Source organism: Oreochromis niloticus, linkage group LG7 (genome assembly GCF_001858045.2).
Source record: "Oreochromis niloticus isolate F11D_XX linkage group LG7, O_niloticus_UMD_NMBU, whole genome shotgun sequence".
Taxonomy (NCBI): domain Eukaryota; kingdom Metazoa; phylum Chordata; class Actinopteri; order Cichliformes; family Cichlidae; genus Oreochromis; species Oreochromis niloticus.
In genome coordinates this window covers 47965949-47993001 of record NC_031972.2, presented here as the reverse complement: position 1 = coordinate 47993001, position 27053 = coordinate 47965949, and the positions used below count along the sequence as shown (strand labels likewise).

Here is a 27053-nt window from a genome sequence, read left to right as displayed (position 1 = left end):
GCCCCGTCGGTCCCTATCGGAATGCACTAGATCAAAAAGATAGCTTCCAGCAAATTGCAGTGGATGGTAACTAACATCAATCTGTGGCTAGAGCTATGATGTGTCTCTCACTCATTCTCTCTTTCTTTAACTCAAAACCACATAATAGAACAAAACTCATTATATGACTGATAGGTGCAGTAACTGCATGTGCTATTCAGCCCAGTGGTCTCTGTCCTTGCTTATGTCTCTAAAAGCCTCTTTCCTTCTTTTGTTCTTCTCTTGTCTCTACCTGCAGTTGTGAAAGTGCACGTGTCCTCAGAGACGGTGCATCACTGAATTTGGGGGCAGACCTTTGCGTCACACGTGATCATGGAGTGGAGGAGGATGGATGTAGGCCTGCTTGTGCTGTTCCTGGTACACCTCGCCACTGCACTGGAGGTCCCACTAGACCGTAAGACAACAAATCACACACCTCTGACAGCTGTAAACAAAGTGATCGCACGGTGTCAGGGTTACTTTGCATTTAGTTACAAGTCACCCGGCCTATTTGTTGATCAATCATTTTAATAATGAAGTACATAAAAGCTGAATTTGTTTTGATTTTGGACTGTTTGTCAGACACGTTAGGAGCTGACAAATTTACCAATAATGACTTCCAGGCCCAGTACAGTTTGGCTGATAAAACAAGTTTTACCCTCGTATAACATTGTATAGCTTTTTCTTCTTTATGTCATAAATATTGTTAACGATTCATTAATTTTGCCTTAAATTTCAGAAAAGTACTAAAACAAGCTATTTTTAATTTCTGAATCTAAAAATTCTGCTTTAATTCTTATGGCAAACAAAAATATGAAACACATCCATTTGAAAGTAGAAAATATTTGTTGTTCATGTGAAAATTGGCCATTAAATAATTATTTTGGAGAGTCAAATAACTATTTTAGCTCTAGTCTAGCCTTTATTGTATGCATCTGTGTAGTTTCATCAGTGTACTTTATATATTTACCAGTTACTGGTGTGACTGCATTTTATCCATGTAAATGTAGTGTTGTTTGTATATTAACCATTTTTACATACTAATTGTGACTGATGTGGACTGACTTTTAACGTTTCAGCCTGAAGCTTCTGGGGTTTTTTTGTATTTTCTTGACCACTGCGACCAGCAATCCTCAATATAGAGCTAGCCATGCGCGAACCTTGTTACAAGGCAGAGATATTGCAGGAAGATATTTTTCATCACTAATATCTGGTTATTTTTACTGTCACTATTCTTTTCTCTTTCTTCTTTGCTGAAGTTCTGGGAGGATGTAAGTCTCAAAGAAACTGACTTTTTGCTTGCGGTTTGTTTTTGGCTATTAAAGATTACATTTTATCTAGCTGCTCATTATGAATTGTTGAATTGCATTTAGGCTGATTTGTTTTATAGGACAATGAGTGTGATTGCGAGTGGCCTTGGCATGTTGCATGCATTGATTTCTGTGTTTCTTTGTTTGCTGTTTTTGTTCTGTGTGTTTCTGCGATGGTAGAGTATTTTCCATGAAGCAATACTGCAAACAGCATGAGTCCTTATATCATTTGTTTTGTCATAGTCCATTACTTATCTACGCAGCACTGACAGAAATACATTAGGCATCGGCTCATTGCAATAAAAGGAAATGTACCTGAGCTTTCTGCCTACCTTTCTACATTCTGAGAGCTTTTTTCAGTTTGTCAGCAAACAGCTGTGTGGTTTTATTCAGTATGCTAAGTCTGCATGTTATTGGTAATCACTGCTGGTGTGGTCAATGCAGCAGCAGGAAAGAAAATAAAAGAGGCCTACTTATGCAGTAAAGGTCCTGATTAAATATCGCCCATTTTCTGGTCGTCTTTAGTGCCGCAGCCGCCGACCATCACTTACCAGTCCCCTAAAGATTACATCGTCGACCCACGAGAGAACATTATAATCCACTGTGAGGCGAAGGGAAAACCACATCCCAGGTAGGAATCTGTGAATTTCTTTTAAATGGAAAAAAATATAAATTCCTCAGGTGTGGATTCAGGCACCACCTGTCACAAATGTGTAAAATGTTTTCAGCAGGCTTTCTAAACAATGCCTGAAAAGTTCTGTTTTACTCCTACACATTCAGGCCTTGACACACGTTTTTGAATGCTTTGAATGAATGTAACATATAATTAGCTGTCATCAAGATAACATACATGCACGTACATTTGTGGTCTTATTCCACCAAGAACTCTTATAGATAAAATTCACCTCTCAGCCCTTAACCTTTACTTTACCCTAGCTTAACAAGTTTATTATGTAACCATCCAGCATATTTTTGAAGATTAAAGCTTGGCAAATATAGAAAAATATAGATAAATATAAAAAATCTATAGAAAAAAATCTATAGAAAAATCTGAACACACCAAATCTTTTAAAAATATTGTTTAAAGAACACGCTTAGAAACATTTACAGTAAAAATTCAGGTGCAATGAGATAGCCAAATAGGTAAAACAGATTTTCTTAATGTGTTATTTTTTATATGAATTACCAGATTTGATCACTTGAAAATTACCTGCATTCTTGTGAGAATGGTCTTCTTTTTCCTTAGTTTCTCCTGGACAAGAAATGGGACCCACTTTGACGTCGAGAATGATCGCAATGTGGACATGAAGCCAGACTCTGGGACTCTGGTGGTGGATATCAGCAGAGAGAGGGTTGAACACTATGAGGGGGTGTACCAGTGCACAGCACGAAACAAACACGGAACCGCTGTTTCCCACAATATAGTGGTTAGACAGTCCAGTGAGTGCAGCCTGCTGTATCGCTTCTTTAAAATCACTTCTCTCTCTTCTTTCATTGTCTCATGTGCATCTCATGTAAAAAAATCACCTCCTTTCTTCTCTTTTTCTAATGATTAAGTTGCAATTTCCATCTTAAGAGCACTCCTGGAAGGTAAAAGTCATTTGTAGAAAGGTGCATGTTTTATTTTGTGGGACACGACGGTAGATATAGGTGATTGAACCTTTGTAATCTCCCCACTTCCATATTTTTATCCACGATCATTCCCCTCATCTTGCCACATCGTCATGCAAGCTCCAGTCTGTTAGTGACCCATATTTTATGCCAAATTATGATTTGATCGTGATATTCTCCAACCGATATAGGATCCCCCCTGTGGTCAAAGGAGAAAATCAAGCCAATCGTGGTGCAGGAGGGCGTGTCTTTGGTGTTGCCGTGTCGCCCCCCTGCTGGCCTACCCCCTCCAATCATATTCTGGATGGACAACAGTGAGCAACTTGATCTCCTATGTTTCTTTGTGGTAACATGATGTTTCTGCTGTATAAGATTAAGAATTACGGTGATTTTCTTTTTCAATTTCCTGTTCCCTCTTACAACCAATCATACTTGCTGTATTTCATTTTGCAATCTAGGCTGTTGGAAATGTGGAAATTGTAATATATTTTTTCTGCTGTCACATTTATTTGTTTTCTTTTCATTCCTTAAAATTTATCACATGAAAAATACTGAATGGCAACAAACTCATCTTCAGCCTGATGAACTGCATATCAGAATGTGAATATTTGTGATTAGATGCATAAAGACCTGATTATGTAGGAAATGTAGACCCATAAGCGTAATGCAGCTGCATCTATAACCTGTACTCTCCCAAACACTTTCCTGTATAATGTTAATGTGACGCTGTACATTTCAGACTTTCAGAAGCTCCCTCAGAGCAAGAGGGTGTCTCAGTCATTGAACGGTGACCTGTACTTCTCCAATATTCGCCGAGAGGACACCCGGAACGACTATATTTGCTACGCCCGCTTCCCCCACACGCAAACCATCCAGCAGAAACAGCCCATCACTGTCAGGGTCCTTAACCGTAAGTCTGACACCGTGTGCGATGCATAGACATGGGCACTGAAATCTACTCAAGTCTTCGTTATAACCTTTAAGAGAGTGGCAGCGTTTGTAATGTGTGTGCGGTTGATTTTACGGTAGTTTGTGCAGGCATGACGGCGTAGGAGGAAAACAGTATTTCTTAACTATGATGCGTCCTTGGAGACGCCAGCGGTCGCTGCCGCACTGAAAAGGCATATTGTCAGGGCTCTCGTGGTTATCTGCCAAACAGACGTTCAGTATTACTTCTGTAATATGTTCTGTATACACATTCTCCACCAACAACAAAGGCTTCTCTCATCTGAGCTACAAGACGGCAGGCTGTCTCCACTAAAGTAGATTCTTATGGCAATCATTCTTCATCGCAGATTTTTTTCTGTCATGTGAATTTTTGTTCTTCAGTCATGTTAAGTTGTCCAAGCTTTTGTGTTTTTCTTTGCCTTGATGAGTTCAACTTGTGAAATGGCGTGTGTCCTTTTTTTTGTCTTTTTTTTCTGTTGTGTTGCAGTGGATGAAATCAATGACACAATGGCAGCTTTTTACAATGACACTGATTTATTTAGTGGTGAGTTATGGCACCCCCTAGTGTTTAACCCCCAACTTAGAGCTCCGCACTAGCTCTTACCCACTAACACTAATCCTTCAACCCATCAACCCTGAGACTGTCTGCAATGTTACTGATTGTTTTTAAGGGGTAGGATCTGGCACCCTCTAGTGATTAATCCAAACATGGAGCTGGGGATTACGTCTTACCTACTAACTTCTACCCCTAGAACCTGGAAAGTCTTTGTCAACCTGTAACTCTTCCTCGATCTATCCAATTAGATCCCTCTTTCTTAACCATGTAGTTCTTCTCATGAATTTTCTAAAATTAGAGCTGCATGCTCTTTTCCCTAAACTGGATGGATTCCTTGGGATACTTGGGAAAAAACATCACGTATTAATTCAAACACATATAAAATTTATTCTGGATGGTCAGTTAACTAATTAATTCCTTGTAGTAAAAATATGTATGTTAAAATTCTACTTTTCTTTCTCCAATCTTAATACCTAAGGATTTCCAAGCTTGTAATTTACTCTCTTACATATACCTTTCTTCACATTTCATTTCTCCTTAACATTTTTTGTCCTTGTCTAGTGGCTACACATGTTGGCTAAATTGAAACATGCAAAAACCTTGATTCTCATCAAATTAAAACACTCACTCTGGATTTCATTTTCTTAGTTATGGAGATTACTTTGTTACAAGTTAAATTGCCGGTTTAATGGCAAAAAGCAGTTCTCTGTGTGCTGTTTATTAAGTTAATTTATTCATTTATTTTATATCAAACACAGTACAATGCATTAAAAAGAAGTTAAAGTCTGAATTATGACAATTAGTCTGTGATAAAGTGACGTCATGTACCTATAGAGCAGACCAATATATGTTTCAGTTTTCCAATTTGTGTGGTGATGGGAGGGTAGTAATACTAAAGTAGCTGATTTGCCCTCAATCTTGCAGACGAGGTGCTCATTTCTTTGCTTTTATAATCGTTTTCATCACTCATATAATTCTGTGTGTGTGTAACTATAGAGGCACCAGTGGATGACAGAAGACCAACTTTCCTCATCCCATCTGGCTCATCCAGCTCCAAGATGGTGTTGAGAGGTGATAAACTGGAGATGGAATGCATTGCCGAAGGATTGTAAGACAAAGAATCTGCTGTTAATTCATGAACTCAGTGCATTCATAAGTCATGTATTTAATGAGCGTCCACCTGCCATCATCAGTCTGTCTGTCTGCGCTCTCTCTTTGTGAATCTAGGCCCACCCCTCACATCTCTTGGACCAAAATAAGTGGTGATCTGCCTTCCAAACGTACCTCCTTCCTGAACTACAACAAGACCCTTCACATCGAGGACGTGTCAGCATCAGATGAAGGAGATTACCGCTGCACAGCGAAGAACCAGCTCGGCTCGGTGCACCACACCATCCACGTCACGGTCAAAGGTGTGCTTGACGAAATGCTCAGCTCCCATCAGACTCTGCGCTGCTTGGAAGCTCAGTCGCTGCTTCTCTCTACCGCTTTATTTTCTCCCTCTTCCTTATAATTGATTTATTCACAGACGCTAACAGGGCAGTGGGTTTAGTGATTAATTGTCCAGCCTGTTTCTGTACCCTGTGCTGCTTGCAGCTGCTCCATATTGGATCGATGTCCCTCCCAAGAACCTTGTCCTAGCTCCAGGGGAGAGCGGCAGGCTGTCCTGCTTGGCCAGTGGCACACCCAAACCCACCATCACCTGGGCTATGAATGGCATCTCCATAGAGAGTAAGTGCAGCCTCTTTTTTTTCAAACTCTCTCAGCTTTCATAATAGATGATTTCCTTTTTCATGGGAAGCAGGCATTATTAAAATTGAAATAGTAGATGCCTTCCCTTGGGTGGGTATTGATTCATATTTCCGCGAGTTATTATACAAATTCCGAGTTATGATACCACCTTTTTCAAACATCATTATAAGGGTGATTATGAGTTTCAAAAAGCTCTTTATATACATATATTTTTTTTTTTTTTTTTTTGAAAAACCCTTTAGCGACACTTTTTTGGGGTATTTTTCTTAAAGTATATTTCCCAGAACTGTCAAACTAATGGCTAATCATGCTTATGAAAGAGTGATTGAGAACTCAAAAATCAGTTAATGTATCCACACACACATATATATATAAACAGATATTTACAGTATCTTATAATCCCTTTTGTACATTAACAGATTCACCCAAGGATCTGAGCAGAAAGGTGGAGGATGACACCATAATCTTCACTGATGTACAGCCTGGATCCAGCGCTGTGTACCAGTGTAATATCTCTAATGAGTACGGTTACCTCCTGTCCAACGCCTTTGTCAATGTCCTCTGTGAGTTCACTATGCGCTATCCCTTTGCATTTGAATGCCATTTTCCATTTATATCGATTCCTGGAAGGCAATAACATGGCAATAATGCTTCATTGCAGCCGAGCCACCCAGAGTGCTGACACCACCCAATAAAGTCTACCAGATCATCAAGAACCACCAGGCCTTGTTAGACTGCTCTTCCTTTGGATCACCTATGCCAAAAATTACATGGTGAATGAACGAACGACTAACAGAGGAAAATTGTGTTGTGTTTCTTTTACTAACTGAAAAACAACGGACTTTGTGCTTTAGGTTTAAAGACACTTGGTCCAGCATCCTGCAGGAAGACCCTTACATTCTTCATGACAACGGGACGTTAGAGATTCGCATAGCTCAAGCACAACACAATGGCAAATACACATGTGTTGCCACAAACGGTCTTGGGATTTATGAGAATCATGTCTACCTGGAGGTCAAAGGTAAGAATGCTCCTCTCTGAATTTTTATTCATTTGGCTAATAATTTTAACAAGTTTTTAATAACAGGCCCAAAAATTATACTAAATAAAACTCTTGATATGCATTTGTATAACATGTACTCACTTGACACATTAGACACTTTACACTTTATTATACACCTTTCTAGTGCTGGGTTACACCTTTTTTTTGCCTTTACAGTTACCTTAATTCTTTTTGGTATAAATTCAACATAGTTAAATAGTTAACTTGTAACTATTTACAAGTTACTGTAAATAGTTTGAATGATACTCAGTTGGTCTTAAGGGGCCCGAAGTATGCCAAGAAGTAAAGTAAGTAAGTAAAGTAATTAAGTAATAAAATAGACAATATAAACAATACAAAGGGTTAAATATAAAAAAAAAGTGTTGATCAACTGTTGTTTAAACAGAAAAGTTTTTAACTGCTTTTTAAAGGATTCCACGTCCCCCACAACATTACTTCATCACCAACAGCCTGAACTGCTGATAAAAAGCATCAGACCTGGCAACATTTTTTTAAACGTCTATTATCCAATTTTAGAGAACCTGTGCAATTTGTAGCCTCAGTTTCCTGGTCTGCTATCTGTTTGATTGTCAATTCAGCAATGCTCCTCTGCATACGTTGGTTGTAACAAGTGGTTATCAAGAAGGAATTTTCATTTCTTTTTTTTCTTTGCACCAATTTCTGTGAATCTTAGGTGACTGTATGCTAAGATCTCTGCCCATCTGGCAGCAACAACCATGTTATGTTCAAAGTCACTTGAATCACCTTTCTTCACCAATTCTGATGCTCAGTTCACCATACCTACATGTCTAAATGCAAAGAGTTGCTGTAGTGCGATTGGCTATTAGATATTTGCGTCAACAAGTAGTTGAACAGGTGTACTTAAAAAAGTGGCCAGTGAGTGTAGCCTAAGAAGTTGTTTAAGTGTATTAAATTAGTTATTTATTTATTTTTAACTGCTTGTATATTTGACTGTTTTTCTGTTTCTTTAATGTAAATCTGTTCTATTTTGAGCCACTGACAGTCATCATGTACAAGTCAGCATACCTTAATTAATCACTGAGATGACTTGCACAAAATGAATCTATGGCAAGCTTCAGTTTCAACACATGCATTCTGAATCTGTCAGCTACTAAATAAGAACCTAGCTTGGAGCAAACACGTGGCAGTTTCACAGCGCCTGGACCTCTTTATTCTTCCCCCAACAGAGCCAACCCGAATCCTGAAGCAGCCAGAATACAAAGAAGTCCAGAGGGGCCGATCTGTGGTGTTTGAGTGCACGGTAAAACATGACCCTTCGCTCATTCCCACGATGACCTGGCTCAAAGATGATGGAGAGCTGCCTGACGATGAGAGGTCAGAGCTTTTTATATCCGGAGATGTCTTCTTTCTTGAAGCCTGCTGTTAAAAAAAAAAAAAAAAAATCAGGTCTTTGTCTGGTATTTGTGTACTGTTATGGATATATGCAGGATCTTTTGTGTACTGAATGTTGTAAAAGAAGGAAAAACACAGTTCATAGCGATCTGCTGATTGTTTTTGCAGACTGATCGTGGACTCGGACAGCCTCACCATCACTGATGTTACAGAGGACGACGCAGGAGTGTACACCTGCATCATGAACACCACTCTGGACCACGATTCAGCCACTGCTAAGCTCACCGTTGTAGGTATGTAATGGTGTGCACAGCTACAAAACTGCTCAGTTATAAAACAGACTCACAAATGATTGACACTTAACGTCTCTCTGTCTCAGCTCCTCATAGAAAAGGTAACCTGTCCAATAACTTACCCACCATATTAGCTTTCATCGCTTCAAGGTTAAATGCCGAGAGCAGATTTAGTCAGCGGCACAAATATCCGTGTGCTTCATTCTAAAAAAGCCAGATTATTTTCTTTGTTTTCTTCTGAATGACTGACCTTTAAAACTCCCTATTTCACTCCTGCCCTCCTACCTGACAGAGGCCACAACACCAGCTGTTGTCTACGGTAAACCTGCAGCACACACGAGCACCCAGATGTGCTCTGCAGACGTGCGCTTGTGTTGTTTGTGAAATGCAGCATGCGTTGACCTGAAAATCACAAAGCATTATTGTGTATGTGTGTGGGCTTTTTTAAATTCATTTTTATTGTTCTAGCATTTATTTCTTTTTGTCTCTGAGAGTTTATTTTTATAAAATCGGTTAGATATTTTTTTAATGTTTCGCCGAATATGCATAATGTTTTAATGCTTTAAACCACCGGTGGAAACATTTACTCAAGCCAAAAAAAATTTCTATTCACAGTCGAATGCAAACATCATTTGTAAAGCAGACATCTCCCCGTTGCACCACTTGGGATATTTCCAAATACACGTTGCCCTCATCACTTATTTATTCAAGACGTGCATTTCACTTTATCACCTAATTCCAAAACATGAGCATCAATTTAACCTCTGTGTGAGCCTGAGACTCGATTTCATGCGGAATGATTATGTAGTGGGATTTTCATATGCATGATGCAATGTCTGCATGTTTATTACAGCCCAGATAACACAATCTAGTAGAAGATGTACAGAAATGAAGGAGAAACTCAAAGGTGTGCTTGGTTAAATCAACAAATTAGCATCTATTATGGTTTCAGTATCACAGAAACATGGCCGACACGTCCTTCATTTTTTGTTTTTGCTCCATCTTGTTCATAGCATGAGCCTTTCATCTCCTGTAGAATGAAGCCACTATGAATATAATCCCAAGCACACGGGTTGATGCTGCTGCTTGTGCTGTATTTCTCCCAGAGCGACCCGATCCCCCGACAGACCTGGAACTGACAGACCAGAAAAAGAGGAGTGTTCAGCTCACGTGGACCCCTGGGGATGAACATAACAGCCCTGTTCAGAGTATGTTTGTGTGTGTGTGTGTGTGTGTGTGTGTGTGTGTGTGTGTGTGTTGTTTGGCTCGCTCTCTGTGTGGGTTTTATGTGAATGTACACCTTATTATTGGCCTATATTGCTCTATATGTTTTTGTGCAAACAAAATCTTTAAAATTGGCTACACCCAGTAGTAACCAATAACAAAGTCTAAAATTTGCCTTTTGGCAAAAAAAGAAAAGAAATGCACTTAAAGACTTTTTCAAACTTTACTGGAAAATTTACTTCTCTACTGTCAATTAGTATCCTCAGGGTGATGAAAACCCTCATCATTTTTTGAAAAAGCGGGCTAAATCCGCTATTTTCTTGAATCCTCAAAGTGCTGCCGAAAGTGGATGTTTTTTTGTTAAGCTAGGCTTTTTGAATTAAAGTATCCTAAAAAACCCGAGGGCTTTAATTCCATTTATGGAAATATACTGTCAGACACTATTTAAGGTGTGATGTCTTTTTTTTAAATACAGAATTTCTGATCCAATATGAAGACTCATTGCACCATCGAGGTCACTGGCATAATCTTACCGAGGTCCCTGGAACCAAGACAACAGCTCACCTTAAACTGTCGCCGCATGTTCACTACACCTTTAGAGTTCTGGCTCTCAACGCGGTGGGCTTCAGCAATCCCAGCCGCCCCTCCAGGATGTACAAGACAGAACCTGCAGGTACAGAATCAGCTGACTGACTGTGTGATTTCTGCTTTTCTTGGTGCAGTTTCCTGTATGAAGTAATTCTCCATATATCCATTTCTTAGCCTAATGCATTAAATAATGCGTTAGGCTAACAGATGCCATATCAAAGCTGTTGTGTATCAAAGTGAAGACATTAAAGTACTGTAAGATTCAGTATGCATACATACACTAAAGTCTGTAAAAGTAAATCAGACCAGATTATAAGCACTATCTAAGAAAGATTTTCCATCCAATAGATGTTAATTGTGTCCTTAATGATATATTTTTCAGCTCCAGATGAAAACCCAACAGGTGTACAGGGATTTGGAACTGAACATAACAATCTTGTAATCTCCTGGAAGGTAATAAGCAGCATAAGGCTGATCCTTTTAATCCTCAGGCATTTATTAAAGTCTTCTCATACTGCAGAGCTTGACTTTGTAATTGTGTGGTCTTATGAGCTTTCTTTATGGGGTTTTTCACTTTATTGTCATTCAGCAAAACTATATTTTCAGCTTCCTATACTATTACATGTTGTCCACGGAAGCTTTCCCATGGAGAATAAGTTACATTAAAGCTTTCTCCTCTGCAGCCACTGACAAACCTCCAGTCTAATGGTCCCGGGCTTCACTACAAAGTGATGTGGAGGCAGAAGAAGGTAGAAAGCGAATGGAATATAGTGACCGTGTCCAACAATTCCAAGTTTGTTGTGTCTGGAACGCCCACGTTTGTTCCATATGAGATTAAGGTTCAGGCTGTAAACGACCACGGACTTGGACCTGACCCTGCTATTGCCCACGGCTACTCAGGAGAGGACTGTGAGTAAGACTGTCTATTTAAAAAAAAAGATTATGCTCAAGAGCCTGCGGGTGATGCAGCTGGTGTGTAACCTATAACATATTCTCAGTATGTTCCTTTTTTCTGTATTTTGCTGTTGTAATGCTGTGTTCCCCATCTACTATACAGTGCCCGTAGCAGCTCCAGAAAATGTGCACGCTGTGGTGCGAAACAGCACCCTGGTAGAGGTGTTCTGGGATCCCGTGCCCTCTCATTTAATACGCGGAAATCTCAAAGGATATAAGGTACACTATAAGAACCACAGACAATGTAATGTGCACCATTTCCACCAGTTGTACAATATGCGTCATTTAAATCTACACGCTTTCAGGTGTCGTACTGGAGAAAACACCACTACAAGCACAATCCTGATCACATGGAGCAGGACATTCTTGTATTTAGTGGGAATCATACCCAGGGCATGCTGCCTGGCCTACACCCCTTCAGTCTGTACTTGTTCAACGTAAGGGTCTATAATGGAAAAGGAGAGGGCCCCCTGAGTGTAACCCAGCAGTTTAAGACACCCGAGGGAGGTAAGAGATTGGAAGGCACACCCTTCGTGTCTGTGTGTCTTTTTTTTTCTTTCATATGAGAGTAGACTTTGTTAAAAATGACCCAGAGTATAGTTTCAGTCTTCATTATCATAACTGGAACAGGAACAGGTAGCAAATTAGCACCACTTGAATGACAGCTTTGTTTTATCTATGTAAAACAATGTCACATAACTGGTTAGCAAATAGAAAATGATGACTTTCCATCTGTAACTGATCTATGCTCTAAATCATACAATCAGAAGTCTGGCTATTTAAGTTATTCATTTATTCACAATTCTCTGCAGTTTATTTTAATCTGTATATATACAAACATTTGCTCAGTGTTTTTTGCACTGGAGGCTCACCTATTACTGCCATCCAGTCTAATTGTAATGACACAAAGCAATTTTTGTAAGTAGGAGAAATTTTTCCCTTTAAGTGCTGCACAAGCTTTATTGTACACTGAAGGTCAAATATCAGAATGAAATATAAATAAGCAAGGCGCATTGTTTGACTGGAGGCAGACTTTGAGTATTAACACTGGGCATTCTGCATATAGTAAAACCCAGAAATCCTCAATGAACCCCGCCTCACACACACACACACACACACACACACACACACTGTCTCTTCAGCTATTTATTTAAAACATTCTATCTTTAGCTGCTTTTTAATTAACTTGTGCAAGGTTTTGTTATTTATGTCTTTTTGCAGTGCCGGGGTCTCCTACTTCGCTGATAGTCACTAACTCGAACCTGGACTCTCTGACCCTTGAATGGAGTCCTCCTCATGACCATAATGGGCACATTACCGGGTATACCCTCAAATATCAGCCAGGTGAGGCTTTTTTCTTACGTTTTTTGCATCTTTGCCTAGTGAGTGTCATCTTCTTCATGTAGTTTGTAGATTTGTATGTCGATCTTTTTCATGTCTTGTGCTGTCATTCTGTTCAGATCATTAGACAGAAATGATAATCAATACTTAGAGTAGCCTAAGAGCATTTTGGTTTTTGCCTAAATTAAAACAACACAAATAACAAATCAACTTTGGTCATTCCTGCCTTCTATTTCTGAATCCTACACCCCAAATACTTCCATTTCCACCTTTGTCATCACTGACGCTCCATCTACACCTACCTCCTACCCAACTCTCTATTCAACTTACCCCACTGCTTCCCAACTTCCACCCCCACCCCATTATTCTTCTCGCCCATCCCTCACCTCTGTAGTAAATAACTCCAATGAACTGGGCCCAGTGGAGGAGCTGGCCTTGGCTGCCAATGAGACCTCTGTCACTTTGCCCAACCTCAAGTACAGCACACGCTACAAGTTTTATTTGAATGCGAAAACAGGCGCTGGAGCAGGTGCAGCCATTTCTCAGGAAGCTGTCATCATCAGGGAGGAAGGTAAGTCATCAAATACAAGAAAAATATGAGAAAAAAGCTCTAACTAGATTTCATGTTTCTCCCACTGGAGATGTGGATAAATATTAGATTAATATATATGTTCTGTTCTGTATTTGTTGAGGTAAGAGCATGAAAGCGTGTAAATAATTTACAGAGCATGTGCCTGGTTTGTATTATTGCCCATCAGAACATTTTCCAGTACATATTATTTACCAGATTTGTTTATTTATCTTGCTTTTAGAATTCAGTAAATGTCTGGTAAATATTTGCTTAAATTGCTTTTAGCCTTTTAAAAATTTCTGATAATTTTGGCGATCTAAGGAAAGCCCCTCCCAAAACACAGCCTCAGAGACCTCTCTGGTGAAGTGGATAAGCAAACCTGAGTCCTGGTGTGCTGCAGCAGAACTGTGCAACACGTTTAGCTTGTGTGAAGCTTACACTGCTTTGCTGTGTATGCTTTGCCAGTTTGAATTGTTTGGTGTCAAACATTCCTCTAATTCTGTTGTGTAGCTTGAAGCTGCTCATCATTCAGTTACTGCAGACTTTATGGATTAGCTGTCAGAAAATCAGCTGACGACAACAGCAATTTAGAAAAAAGTTATTTCTTTAAACGAAAATGCCAAATATTCACCGGGTCAGACTTTATGTTTTCGTTTCAGTTTAGACTGAATAATTTGTGGTTTGTGGGAAATTGAAGGTGTCACATTTTTCTGGGGAAAGTTTGAAAATGCTTGTTTTTCACTATCTTTAGAAACCGTATCATACAGTTGATCAAATGGGAAGTTGCCACTAGTTGGCGCTCCTTACATCAGATTGGCATTTGTGACTATATTACCTGTACTGCATGGTTTTTCAGGCCTTTTTCTTGTGTATTTTCCAACCATAATCTCATTATCTACAGTGCAGTGAAAAAATGATTCGCCACCTTCCTGATTCATTTGTTTGTTTGTTTTTCAAACTTAAAGTTTTCAAATCATCAGACAAATGTGAATATTTGACAAAGATAACCCAAGTGCATACAAAATGCAGTTTTTAAATGGCAATTTCATTTATTAAGGGACAAGGTTATCCAGACCTATCTACCCATGTGTGAAAAAGTTATTGCCTCCTAGACCTGATAACTGGCTGTGCCATCTTTAGCAGCAAAAACTGCAATCAAGCATTTGTGATAACTGACAGTGTTTCACAAAATTGTGTAGACATTTTGGCCCACTCTTCTTGAAGAATTGTTTTAATTCAGCCACACTGGAAGGTTTTGAGAGTGATTAGCCTATTTAAGGTCAGGCCAAAGCCTCTCAATATGATTTAAGTCTGAACTTTGACTAGGCCACTCTAAAACCTTTGTTGAGATTTTTTTAGTCATTCAGAGGTTGACTTGCCAGTGTGTTTCCGTTTATTATCTTGCTGCATAACCCAAGCATGCTTGAGCTTCAGGGCATGAGCTGGTGGCTGGACATTCTCCCTCAGGATTTTCTGGTAGAGAGCAGAATTTATGATTCCATCAATTACGGCAAGTCGTCCAGGTCCTGGTGCAGGAAAGTAGCCTTAAACCATCACACTACCACCACCATGTTTGAGTGTTGCTATGATGTTCTTTTTATGAAAGTTAGTTTTACACCAGATGTAACGGGATGCAAACCTTTTGGGGTGACTGTACTTTGGGAGGAAGAGCAGGTCATCTACTGATCGGAAGGTTAGTGGTTCAATCCCTGGCTCTCCCAGTCTGCATGCCAAGTATCCTTGGGCAAGATCCAATGCATCCATTGGAGTATGAATGAGTGTGATTGTTAGTTAGTAAGCACTTAAAAGCATAGAAGGAAGTGCTTGTGTGAATGGGTGAATGTGGCATGTTGTATAAAGTGCTTTGAGGGCTCCGGGAGAGTAGAAAAGCGCTATATAAGAGTCATTCCATTTATCATTTACCTGGATGAGTCAGCGATGCACTGTTGGAGTAATTTTGATAGGCCGGGCACTCCTGGAAAGGTTCACCAGTGTTCCAGATTTTCTCCATTTGTGGTTCATTCTCAAAGCCTTAGAAATGTCTTTGTAACCCTTAAGCTGAGCATACACTGTGCGATTTTTTTAGTCGCGTTATTCAGCTTCTGCTCAAACTGCACGATTGACTCGCAGGGGTTAGAAGTTCGTAGGTCATGATGCAGGGTCTCACACTATACGGCCCGATGCTCTGATGCGACCTGAGTGCTCACACTGTGCGTCCATAAAATGAAGGTTATAACAGAAAATCTTTTTTTTTTTTTTTTTGCCTGTCCCGTTTGGTTCTTTTGCCATCAGAATTATTGTCTAAAGGCGAAGAAAGATGCCCAACGGATTTACTTTACCAAATGGACCATCCCAGCCTTGCCGTAATGGTCTATTTGATTCACCTTTTATTGTTTATTTTATTTTTTTTTATTTTCACTTGCTAGATATGGGACAGTTTGAATGAGGAAAAGAAAAAGGAGAAAGAAAGAGGGGGAAAAAACAGCGGAGAAGAGGGACGGGGATAAAGGGCAAAAAACAAAAACCAACACAATAAGCAGACAAAAAATACATATATCGATCACCTGGATCACCTGTTGAGAAAGAAAAAAGAAAACAAGCAGAAGAAAACGAGAGCAATAGAATAAACAACATCACGATGATATATGGGAATATGACAGTAAATACTAAATATTAAACATTGTTGTGCAGCACGTAAGATCGACAGCGCACAGTGTGCTTTGAGGTAGGAGCCAAAAAGGGTGTAGTTTGTGTGTGTGAGCACCCGTGTGTACACCTGTGAGCATGGACGCGCTTGTTTTTAAAAGGTTCCTTCATGTAATGATCTGGTAGAGGGTGTGGGGGGCCACAGCCCCGTCCTCCAGGGCATGAAGCAGGTATGGAGGAGATCAAAACTCCAGACATCCAGAGGCCCCCAGAACACAAGAGACCAAGGAAGAGGGGCAGCCGCGCCACTATGAGGAGGGTCCCAGATGAGGGGTCACTCAGCAGCCGTGGAGCAGAAGCCAAGGGGGGTTGCAGTGACGTGCCCGTGAGCTCTGCCGGCAGCCAGCTGTGCCAGAGTGACCAAGCCCCAGGCTGAGCGGCCGAGGGCACCCCATCCCCGAAGTGGCCTGAGCGAGCCCCAGGCTCCAGGCCCCGATAAGCAGCCACCAAGGAGATAACAGAAAATCTGTCGCTCGCTCTCGGTTGTTGTGGTTGTGATAATTTTGTGAGGCCACATCGAAAAGGCTCGGATGAGCTTGCCAAAGTTCTACAGGTTGTGCCTCCATCGCTTGTGTCCAGATCACACGCTGCACTGCCGTGTTGCTCCGGCTTTTCACTTTCATTTCTGTGTTTGCGCGTGCGCAGTGTGAGAGGCTGCAGTGAAACCCTCACGACGGCCGACAGGATTTCAAACAGGTTTGATTTTCTTACGATCAAACGATTGATGATCGGGAGCTGGTCGTGAGGTGTTAATCGCTTCTCGTTACCCCATGTATACTACACGATGCACGACGCACGATGAAGGCGAAACTCGGGCCGATCACCAAAACGGTCACACGACTGAAAAATCGGCTCAAAATGGGCCAAAAATCGCACAGTGTAAGCCCAGCATTACCAGACTGATAGATGTCAGTGACTTTGTTTCACGACTGTTTTCCACAGCTGTTTCTTTAGATCATGGCATGATGTGTTGCTTTTGGCCTACTTCACTGTGTCACACAGGTTCCATTTAAATGATTTCTTGATTCAACAGGTCTGGCAGTAATCAGTACTGGGTGTGGCTCAGCTTGATTATGTGGTTAATCACAGTTCATTCATGACTTAACGAGAGAACGGTAATTGCTTTTTCACATAGGGAAGTTTTTGATAGCTTTCTTCCCTTAATAAATGAAATCATCATTTTAAAACTGCATTTTGTATTTACTCAGGTTATCTTTGTCTAATACTAAAATTTGTTTGACGTAAAACAATTCAGTGTAACAAATATGCAAATACCTTTTCACTATATGTATAACACTTTCAAGTTACACAGCACAGCCACATAAATGTCTAAAAAAAAAGACACAGTTTGGGGATGTGGGTGGTTGTCTTCTCATAATGATCCCTGTCCGGTTGTTTCTCTTTGTCCTGTTTCTCTCTGCAGGCTCTGATATCACAGGTTGACATAAATGTGGTGTTTCTAGACAAATGATTGTTTTACACAGCTATAGCTGCAAAACCCACCATAAGCATGCGCTCCTCACCTCTGAGCAGCTTCCCTTCGCCTCTGTCCAATTCTGTGGCCAACCAGAATGCTTGGCTGAGGAGTTCAAAGCAGGGAAAGTTCAAAGCTGCACAGATAAAGACGCTCTGTGACATGTGCTTTTTTAATGCCATGTGATAAAACTAGATGAGTCTTTTCAAAGTGCTCAGCTGCTCTTCATCTTTTTTTTTTTCTTCCTTTTTTTTCGCTGTGCCTTTGGTGATTTTGACCCCCTTCTTACTTCTTCCTCAGTGGCCGCTGGTGATGCTTTCCTGCTGCATGCCAGGGGCTTCGCATGGCATGCCAATGAACTTTGTGTTCTCTGTATAATGACTTTAGCATCTGTGGTGTCTCTGCGTGTCTCTGTGTGACTCACGTGTGTGTGGTTCCATCTTTACCCCTCTTCATATTGTTTACAGGAAGCACCCAATCCCTTCATCCTATTGCACGGTCATCTCCACATGGTCCACCCCACAAGGGTACAGATTCTGCTGTGATATTAGTAACCTCAGTGTCTGTTGATTAGTGATGATTAGTTATTTTTGTCCTCTGTTTTTGTTGGCATAGTTAAAGCAGTGAGAAACTAGATTTGGTGAAGCTTAGTGCACTTAATGTTAACTGTAGCAAAAGCAAAACATTTGATTGACAGTTATTGGATTGTCCTTTGACCAACAGACTCATGTTGATGGTTGTGTTTTCTCTTGTGTGCTCAGCAAGTCCTTTTGGAAACATTAGCTCCATGATCGGGGAAGACTGGGCCCTGATCAGTTGGGAGTACTGGGGCCCGGAGAAAAACTTTAGTGCACAATACAGACTAAATGACAGTAAGCAAAGAAACGCCAACATTTTTCTCAGTTTCATGCACAGGTGGCAAGAGACTCCTACTTCATTATTGGCTTATGCAGGTGAATAGAAATATTGGCAGTCATGCTGATGCTGGCTCTGGCCAGTGCAGACCCGGATGTGATAAACAACGCTTTCTGTGATTGGATTGCTAATTACCCAGTGCTGTTAATGCGTGCAGTTCCCTTGGCAATCTGGCTGGAACGTATGTAGACAAACGTCCAAAAAGGCAGCACAAACATTTCCTGTTATGCCAGCTGAATTTGACTGAAGTGCTCTCCATTGTTTTTATCCACCTGCAGTGAGGATGAACAGCACTGTAGTATGGCTCTCTCACACCTACCATTTTAATAGATTCACTTAGGGAAGATCACAATAATAGATCATAATCTTGCAAAATTTTGCTATCAAAAGCCTAATTATTGTGGTCATCAGTCACAACACATCTCATATTCAGCTCATTACCATTTGTGTACGTGCAGTGGCCCTAAAAGCTCAGCGCAAAAGAGGATCACCACCAGTTTGATAACGTATACGGCATTTTTGTCTGCAACTATGCCGGCAGTTCTGTGAGAATGTACTTTTACTTACTTAGGCTACTATATGATTTTTAACTAAATGCTAAATGTCAGTATCACATCATGTTCACTATGGCAATGCAAGGTAGTCAAAAACAATTTGTGAACATTTCAAAGTTTTGATGTAGAGGTGAAAGTAGATGAAAAGTCAAATGATAACAGGAGATGGCTTCCCCTCTCTACTGCTCCTTCTATCAGAGGGCTTTTCCTTTTAAAAGGGTTTTTTTCCTTCCCACTGTCGCCAAGTGCTCATAGAGTCATCTGATTGATGGGATTCGCTCTTTTATTGTACGGTCTTTACCTTACAATATAAAATGCCTGAGGCAACTGTTCTGGTATTAACCTTTTGTGAAAGTGCCATATGTATCAATAAAATCACCTTTTTAATGGGAGAATATGACTTTTAGTGTAAAGCTAGAAAAGCACTTTTTTAATGTATTTCAGTTACGTTTACCACTATGTACGACCTTTCATGGCAATGGAACAAGAACAGAATATATACTTGTTTTTTATGTCAACCTAATCCAAAAGCAGCAAGTTTTAAAAATGAGAAAGCCCATTACAGCTTAGTTTTTTTTTTAATTCAGCACACATGTTATCAAAATGGTGAAATGATTTTTCTCACTTTGCATCTTTTCTGAAGTTGCAGTGCATTGAGCTTTCGGGGACACAATAATAATTCATTCATAGACTTAATGGATTTTTTAGAACTCCATGAATATTAACGATTGCCTGCAGCATAATGCCATACCAGTAGATGCTCTTTTCAGACAATTAGTTCCCATAATGTCATGATCTCCATGGCCTTTTTGAAGTTGTGTTCACTCCTTCAAACATACTTCTCTTGATGAACATAACTTCTGCAGGTGAAAGTGAAGAGGACTGGAATACAGAGTTTGTGAATGGCTCTCAGAACATAACGCTGAAAGGCTTAAAGGGGGGCCTTTGCTATAGGGTCCGTTTGGTGGCTTTGGGTCACCACGACCAAGAATTCCACCACTCCAAGGAGCTATTGGTTACTCTCCCAGGTGAGGCACTTCCTGGATGGTCGCCTCCACCTCGGTGTGGCTGAGCCTGGCCTTACACTTTGTCGTGTGTCGCGTATGGAGTAGTTTGTGCTTTTGTATATTTATACGGAATCGAGCATGGATTTAACAGATGTGATGTGGTTGTTCTATATGCCAGACGTGTACTGTAGTGATGTGGACAAAAAATACAGCATGATTTTCTGGTTAATGCATAATGAATGTCAGTCTCGCACTGTTGGGCTAGAAGTGGATATTCTAATATAGAATTTCAGTCTGTTTTTAGTATTATATTTGACTTAATATCACCCGCGTTAACATAGGTTGTGTGTCACTGTCCGTGTGTGCGTGTGTGTCTGTAATTGTGTGTACATGTTACTTCTTTGATTGTGTACTACTACTAATTTGGGCTCAAGTCACGGGTAGGATAATGTTAGGAACTGTCTAACTCATCTAACGTTAAAGTCTTTGTCAATAATAATATGCAATCTCGATTCACTCGTCACCTGAAAATTCATCATATCAGACAGGCTATCTGCTCAAACGCTGACTTGATCTTCCATGTTTGTTTTAGCACATATTGTGGATAATTTTTGCTGTTTTCCCTCGCCACTGGGGATGAGATGTTAAAATAGTGTAAATGTTAAGTCTTTCTCCCCTTCTCTGGACAGCTGTGGCAAGCAGACAGGTGGACATCGCCACTCAGGGATGGTTCATTGGCCTCATGTGTGCAATTGCTCTGCTCATCCTGATCCTTCTCATTATCTGCTTCATCCAGAGAAATAAAGGAGGGAAGTACCCTGGTGAGTAATAGCACAATCACCACAAAAAAAGACTGTTGTTTCTATAATAACAACTTTATTCGAGCAGAAAACGCACAGTTACAAACTGCTACATAGTTGGGATCAAACCATTCATTAAAGAAGTATACATCTCACATTAATGGAGAATGGGCTTTTTTTATTGACAGGGTTTATTCACTGTTGTCAGATTCACACGTTAATCAGTTTGAATGAACCCGTAAATTACAGTCAGGTTTTGTGAGTCTAATTATAAAGAGTGAAAACCATACCTTATTTCTATTTGGCCCATTTCCCCTTCAATTCATCTCTCCTAGTGTTCCTGGTGTTTTAGATGCGGAAGTCCTGTTCTGACCATTTGCACGTAACCACAAACTTGGATTGAAAACATGAATTTCTGTGTCACAGTGATGTTGCTCTCTTGTTGAGAGCAGGGACTACACTGAGGTTTCTGAGTGAAAGACTGCACAGTGTCCACAGCCCAAAGGTAGGGCATCAGATCAGGAGCGCAACCGGGAGCATGCCTGTCATTTGTATTTGGCTCTTATATAGGGGTCAGATGGGTGGAGTAGTTTAGGCATCAATTCACTCCCAAGTGTCAGACTGTCAACACATATTTCTTGTGCAACATCTCAGAGAACATTCAGACGTGAACTGTGGAGTATGCAAGCAAGGTCTTTTGTCCATATCAATTCAATCATCAATTCAGTCAATTCCCTCAAAATTTTAAATTAAATTGTGTTGGTCAGAACAGACTTTCCAGTGAAAGAACAAAAAAAAGCATCTGGAGTGGGAGAAACGGTCTACAGGTACACAAAGAGCTGAGCTCAAAGTTGAGGTGGGCCAAATTTAAGTTCGGGTATGGTTTTTGAATTTCATAGGTGAAGTTGAACAACTGTCTTCGTCATATCTCTTAAGAAACGTGTTGTTTCTCACAATTCTTTAAAAGCCAGTTTGTCTAAATTGCTTCCTGTATCTCACCAGTCAAAGAGAAGGAGGATGCCCACACAGACCCTGAGTTCCAGCCCATGAAAGATGACGACTGTACTTTTGTGGAATACAGGTGAGAGAAAGTGCCCCAGCCTTTGGAGTCCCCACAGCAGATTGTACCCATCAACCACTTGCCCCTTTCTTTCCTAAATCTACACTCTGTGCTGGAGCTCTGCACTCCCTCCTACTTCTCAACCCTTACAACTAATAAAAAAAAAAAATCATCCAGAATCACCATTAACTAAATTCAAAACAACAAGAGGAAGTAACCCAGTCTGATCTTCTACCACCGTGAAGTACAAGATTTTTTTCTGGGTTCTGGGACACCCTGGATGCTGTTTGTGTTGGACTTTATGTGTGCTTGATATGTGTGCAGGATTCTTCAGGTTCAGGGGATTCGTGGTTTAGGGTGTTTTAACATTACAAATAAGACTGTCAGGAATAAACAGTATAAGCTTCTTTCATTTGCAACACATCCTGAACTGACCCCAAGCTTTGAATTCCATTCAACTAATAAGCTAATCATATACATTGTATGTATAGTATATATATGTATACACATATATATATATATATATATATATATATATGTATATATATATATATTAGTATTAACACTTTGCCTAGTGTATTGCTACTTACAGTACATGACCCTGACAGGATTGAAAATCTCTGAAACGTCAGTCCTGTTAACTGTTACTTCAGTTATCCAGCTATGCTTGTCAGCATCCTTTTTCTAGGCTGCCTCTTCAATCACATGCAGAATACAGAACAATGAAGCACTTTACTTCTGTAAAACTAGCATTTTTGAATATTCTTTTTTTTATAAGTGAATTTCTAAGATGGTCTTGCTTTTATATTTTATATTCCTTTTTGTATTATGTATACATGAATCTGTTCTATGGATTTTATGTGAGACAGAAGATGTGTGATAAATACATATCATTAATTATATATAAAAATGTGATATGCATGGTTTTAAGATGTGATATTATGTATGAAATTTTGCTCTAGGCAATAATATGTTGAATGGAAGTATTGTTTATATATATATATATAGATAGATATATATAGATATACAGTATATAGATGCATATGGGTATGTTATGAAATTATCAGCACGCTTGAGGGAAGCAATCAACACTGAGAGGACAGAGCTGGTTAATGCTATTTACAACAGGCCAATAGCCATTCTTTAGTAGAAATCATTTATGATTGGTGTTATTCTAGATTTTATTTTTCTGGGAAAAGATCAACAGAATAGTAGTCTGTCTCGCACTACTGCCCAATCCTCCAGCTTATCTAAAGCTCTCCAGTCAAGACTTACATTTCTAAAAACAGCTTACTTTAACTTTAAAGAGCTTCTTAAAATAGCTGGCTACTATAGTTTACAAGGAATAGTATCTCAAAGACTGTATTTTTTGGGTTGCCTATTTTCACTAGCCAGTTTGTTGTGCTTGTAAGTATACACTGAATCGGGATAGAATATGTGGGAATCAGCTTAATAACAGAGTTCATGTTCCTCATAATTAAGGAGCTTTTTGCCCATTGTAACAATGTGGTTCACGAATGAGTTGTTATTGGTTTTTAGACAGCACTGGAAGTGTTTGGCACAGATAAATATGCTACACAGAGAAGTGTTGATATATTTTTAAATCTAGAATACCACCAGTCTGTAGTATTTACACCACGAAATAATCTCTCCAATGGATATCAGCTGTAAAAACACAGTAGACAAATCACAAGGCAAAGTGTATAAATATTATAGTGCCTTTGTGAGAGTATTCTTTATATCCATGCTGTTTCATTACACTCAGCTGGAACCTTACAGTATGTCAATAAAGGCATTACTTAAGTCAACTGAGCTGTTCTTGTTTGACTGCTGGAGAGTATACTGTATTTTTAGATCAATCTGTACTTGTACAAAGCACATTTGCCTGTTGAAGTGCCAAACTTACAGAAATTTAAAATGTAGGAATGTGTTTGATCTCAGAGTGACGTCGTCATCCTAACGCAGGGGGTGTAGGTCTCAGGAAAGGTAAGGGCAATGATGGGGATTGGCGGGGGTGAAGGGTTTTGTAAGTCTAGCATGTGTAGAGGGTCGGTGGGTAATGAAGTCACTGTGGAGAAAAATGCTTGCTATCTTTCACAGCTGTCATCGTGTATAATATTTTGTCACAAAGCCTTCATTATGTGCAGTGCTTCGAAAAATAAGCCGTCAGCAATCTGTGGCTATTCTATTCCCGTCATGTCCCCTAAATGCTTTTGCATACTATTTATTGTCTTTCCGTTTTGGGGCATCTCAGCATTGTGACGGCTTTGTGATCTCATTGGTGTTCAAGTCATGTATATGCAATGTTCTCAACTATCTGATACCCAAAGAAAACTTTCTTTGCGGACTTTCCATGCATTTTTGCCAATTTGTGATTTATTGTCGTGCTTGCTTTGGGGGGCAGGGATACTTGGCTTAAACTTTCCTTTATTCACGTCATTTCACTGGATTTTCTGTTTTTCATCACAGTCTCTGCCTTGGGAGAAAAATGCTTTAGTCAAACAGCACATTTACCACTTCATATTTGGTTTCAGGGGGGAATTTGAAAAGGGTATGATTGCTTGAGCTTTATTCCCCCGTTGCCTGATGGAAACCAGCTAATCATTCATGGCTAACTTTTTTAGACATGGAGCAACCCAAATGTGCATTTCATTGAAATGTATTTTATATTCATTGCAGTATAGTAATATTCATATAACAACTTTGCCATTATCTACCAAACTTAAGGAGTAGGTTGTGGTAAAAGTAACAATTGGCTCTTCTATGCTCCATCTAAAAAAAAAGTGATCACTATTCTCCTTATTGCATCTGTCACATCATCTCACCTGTAATGCCTGCATGTTATTTTCTCCTTCAGTGACAATGAGGACCATAAACCTTTAAAAGGGAGCCGCTCGCCATCTAATGGGACAGTTAAGAGAGACGACAGTGACGACAGTTTAGTTGACTACGGTGAAGGAGGAGACGGACAGTTCAACGAGGATGGCTCCTTTATCGGGCAGTATAGTGGAAAGAGTGCCAGTAGGGACACTGCTGAGGGCCATGAGAGCTCGGAGGCCCCATCCCCTATAAAAGCCATGAACTCCTTGAACTCTTTTGTGTAGCCAGTCGGTCTTAACAGAACAGTGCGGGGTGATGCACTGACTACTCAAGCCCCCTCAATCCCTACATCACTCTTACAGGGCTGTCCCAACACTGCATGGCTTTATGATCAAACATCTATACCCAGCTCCATAAATGAAATGTAAAACTCATTAAAGACGTTTATGTTTTCACACGGACGTCTTATGGAGAAGCTTGGAAAACCTTAGCTAATTATACCCTGAGCGACATTTAGGAAGTAACTAGCTCAGCCATAACTTTAACAGTTCATGACAGTTCCATAAATCCATATATTAATCAACACTTTAATATTAACAACTATTGCATTTTTACCAGGAATCTGATATGGACTATGCAGTTATTGTCTGAACTATATTTGTTTGTGTTGATGGTTGTCATATTATCTATTCAATTAGGGGGCATTGTCTACAGTAAATTTCTACTACTCCATGTATATTTTTTTCCAACCCAGAAACTTGTACCAGAGAAATGTAATGTAATCTATTACATTAATGCAATTCCCGTGTTGCTTTTAAAAGGAAGATGTTGTACAGCGCATACGTAAAATGATATGTAATGAAGTGAACATTCTGCACAGTGGAATTTAAGAGCATTGCACATGTTATGATTCAGAGTGTTGCATTGATACGTCCTCATCTGTAGTCGCTGTCACACTGCGCCAATGAAGAAGGAGGCTAAAGTGCTGCATGGCATGTCACGTGACCTCATGACCTTTGCCCTGCATGTGACCTCCTCTTATTGTGCTTGATCTGAAGGCCGGTGGGGAATAGCTGATGGTGTGATAGCTTGCTTCAGTCCTTGCAAGTGCTCCTTCAGCAGGTAGTGCCTTTTCTTTAAAGCATTGATTCACTTGCAAAGTCTCTTTCTGGCCTTCAGTGTCTGGAACAGAGACAATGGGAGAAATGCAGAAGTCACATCCAAGGATGGATAAGATAAGCATGAGAAGAGCACCCTGTGGATGGACGAATAATTAATGTGCGCTTGCCTTTTTTTTTTTTAAGACACAGGACTGGCTTTGATTTCTTTGAAAAGTAAAACACACTACACACTGGATCAAATGAAAACATTGTAAGAACCACCACTGATGTATAAATGCCTGCAATACCTAATAGTATTTCTGCAGTGTATGGATATCTGTGTTTGTGTGTGGTTGTGGACACAGCACATTAATTCAGCTCCTATTAAGCAAAGGTTGTTTGCATTTACTAACTGCTCTTGAGGGCCTTTGGATGGGATCAAGATTTCGTTTTTCTTAACTTGCATCAAGTTTTATTTTTTTTTAAAGACATGTAGAATATTTGTTGAAATTGTAAATACCTTAATTGATTGTACAGGGACAAGCAGCTTTTACAGCAGTCTAAGCGACGATATCATGCACGATATGGCTTAACTTGTTGGTAGGAACATTTTAAATATAGACAACTTGTAGAGTACATATATATATATATATATATATATATATATATATATATATATATATATATATATATATAAAAAACATATTCATTTTTACTTGCTGTGCACAGTGTACATTGTTCTGTAACTAACTGGACAGAAAATTGCATATACAGTCAAATTCTTATTGCTTTCTGATTTGAATGCCAAGTTATATAATCCTGCTGTTTTACAATGTCAATATCATGATGCACAAAATTATATTATTCTGATTTGTACTGGTTCTGCTGAGTCCCAATATACTTCTAAAATTATGCTCTTTTCTGACAGTATTGCAAATGTTTTTTTGTATTTAAGAAACAGATTTGTACTAACAGACTCTTTATCGCTATTTAATATTTTTTTCCTTTTAGTGAAAGTATGGAAGTCAAGCTGCA

General features: G+C 39.7%; 1 protein-coding gene across 19 annotated transcripts in view; it reads left to right on the top strand.

Annotated features, from left to right (window-relative positions):
- LOC100708883 (neuronal cell adhesion molecule) overlaps nucleotides 1-26330 on the top strand; it is a 74440-nt gene extending 48110 nt beyond the window's left edge. For 6 of the 19 annotated variants that reach the window (XM_005450984.4, XM_005450982.4, XM_019361751.2 and 3 more), the window contains 31 exons: nucleotides 278-433; nucleotides 1278-1289; nucleotides 1854-1959; nucleotides 2575-2768; nucleotides 3131-3253; nucleotides 3679-3849; nucleotides 4375-4431; nucleotides 5440-5551; nucleotides 5671-5855; nucleotides 6040-6174; nucleotides 6615-6758; nucleotides 6857-6968; nucleotides 7050-7216; nucleotides 8446-8593; nucleotides 8780-8904; nucleotides 9197-9223; nucleotides 10011-10112; nucleotides 10604-10801; nucleotides 11099-11169; nucleotides 11400-11625; nucleotides 11774-11889; nucleotides 11976-12177; nucleotides 12892-13014; nucleotides 13406-13582; nucleotides 17712-17726; nucleotides 18230-18289; nucleotides 18524-18634; nucleotides 20098-20259; nucleotides 20928-21059; nucleotides 22041-22119; nucleotides 24956-26330. In XM_005450984.4, the coding sequence (XP_005451041.1) occupies nucleotides 352-433; nucleotides 1278-1289; nucleotides 1854-1959; nucleotides 2575-2768; nucleotides 3131-3253; nucleotides 3679-3849; nucleotides 4375-4431; nucleotides 5440-5551; nucleotides 5671-5855; nucleotides 6040-6174; nucleotides 6615-6758; nucleotides 6857-6968; nucleotides 7050-7216; nucleotides 8446-8593; nucleotides 8780-8904; nucleotides 9197-9223; nucleotides 10011-10112; nucleotides 10604-10801; nucleotides 11099-11169; nucleotides 11400-11625; nucleotides 11774-11889; nucleotides 11976-12177; nucleotides 12892-13014; nucleotides 13406-13582; nucleotides 17712-17726; nucleotides 18230-18289; nucleotides 18524-18634; nucleotides 20098-20259; nucleotides 20928-21059; nucleotides 22041-22119; nucleotides 24956-25202 (3921 nt within the window). In that variant the 5' untranslated portion in view covers nucleotides 278-351 and the 3' untranslated portion in view covers nucleotides 25203-26330. Of the gene's footprint in view, nucleotides 1-277; nucleotides 434-1277; nucleotides 1290-1853; nucleotides 1960-2574; nucleotides 2769-3130; nucleotides 3254-3678; nucleotides 3850-4374; nucleotides 4432-5439; nucleotides 5552-5670; nucleotides 5856-6039; nucleotides 6175-6614; nucleotides 6759-6856; nucleotides 6969-7049; nucleotides 7217-8445; nucleotides 8594-8779; nucleotides 8905-9196; nucleotides 9224-10010; nucleotides 10113-10603; nucleotides 10802-11098; nucleotides 11170-11399; nucleotides 11626-11773; nucleotides 11890-11975; nucleotides 12178-12891; nucleotides 13015-13405; nucleotides 13583-17711; nucleotides 17727-18229; nucleotides 18290-18523; nucleotides 18635-20097; nucleotides 20260-20927; nucleotides 21060-22040; nucleotides 22120-24039 lie in introns of all 19 variants that reach the window. The other 13 variants (XM_005450993.4, XM_025908614.1, XM_005450985.4 and 10 more) reach the window with 13 other exon arrangements.
- The last annotated feature ends 723 nt before the right edge of the window (nucleotides 26331-27053 follow it).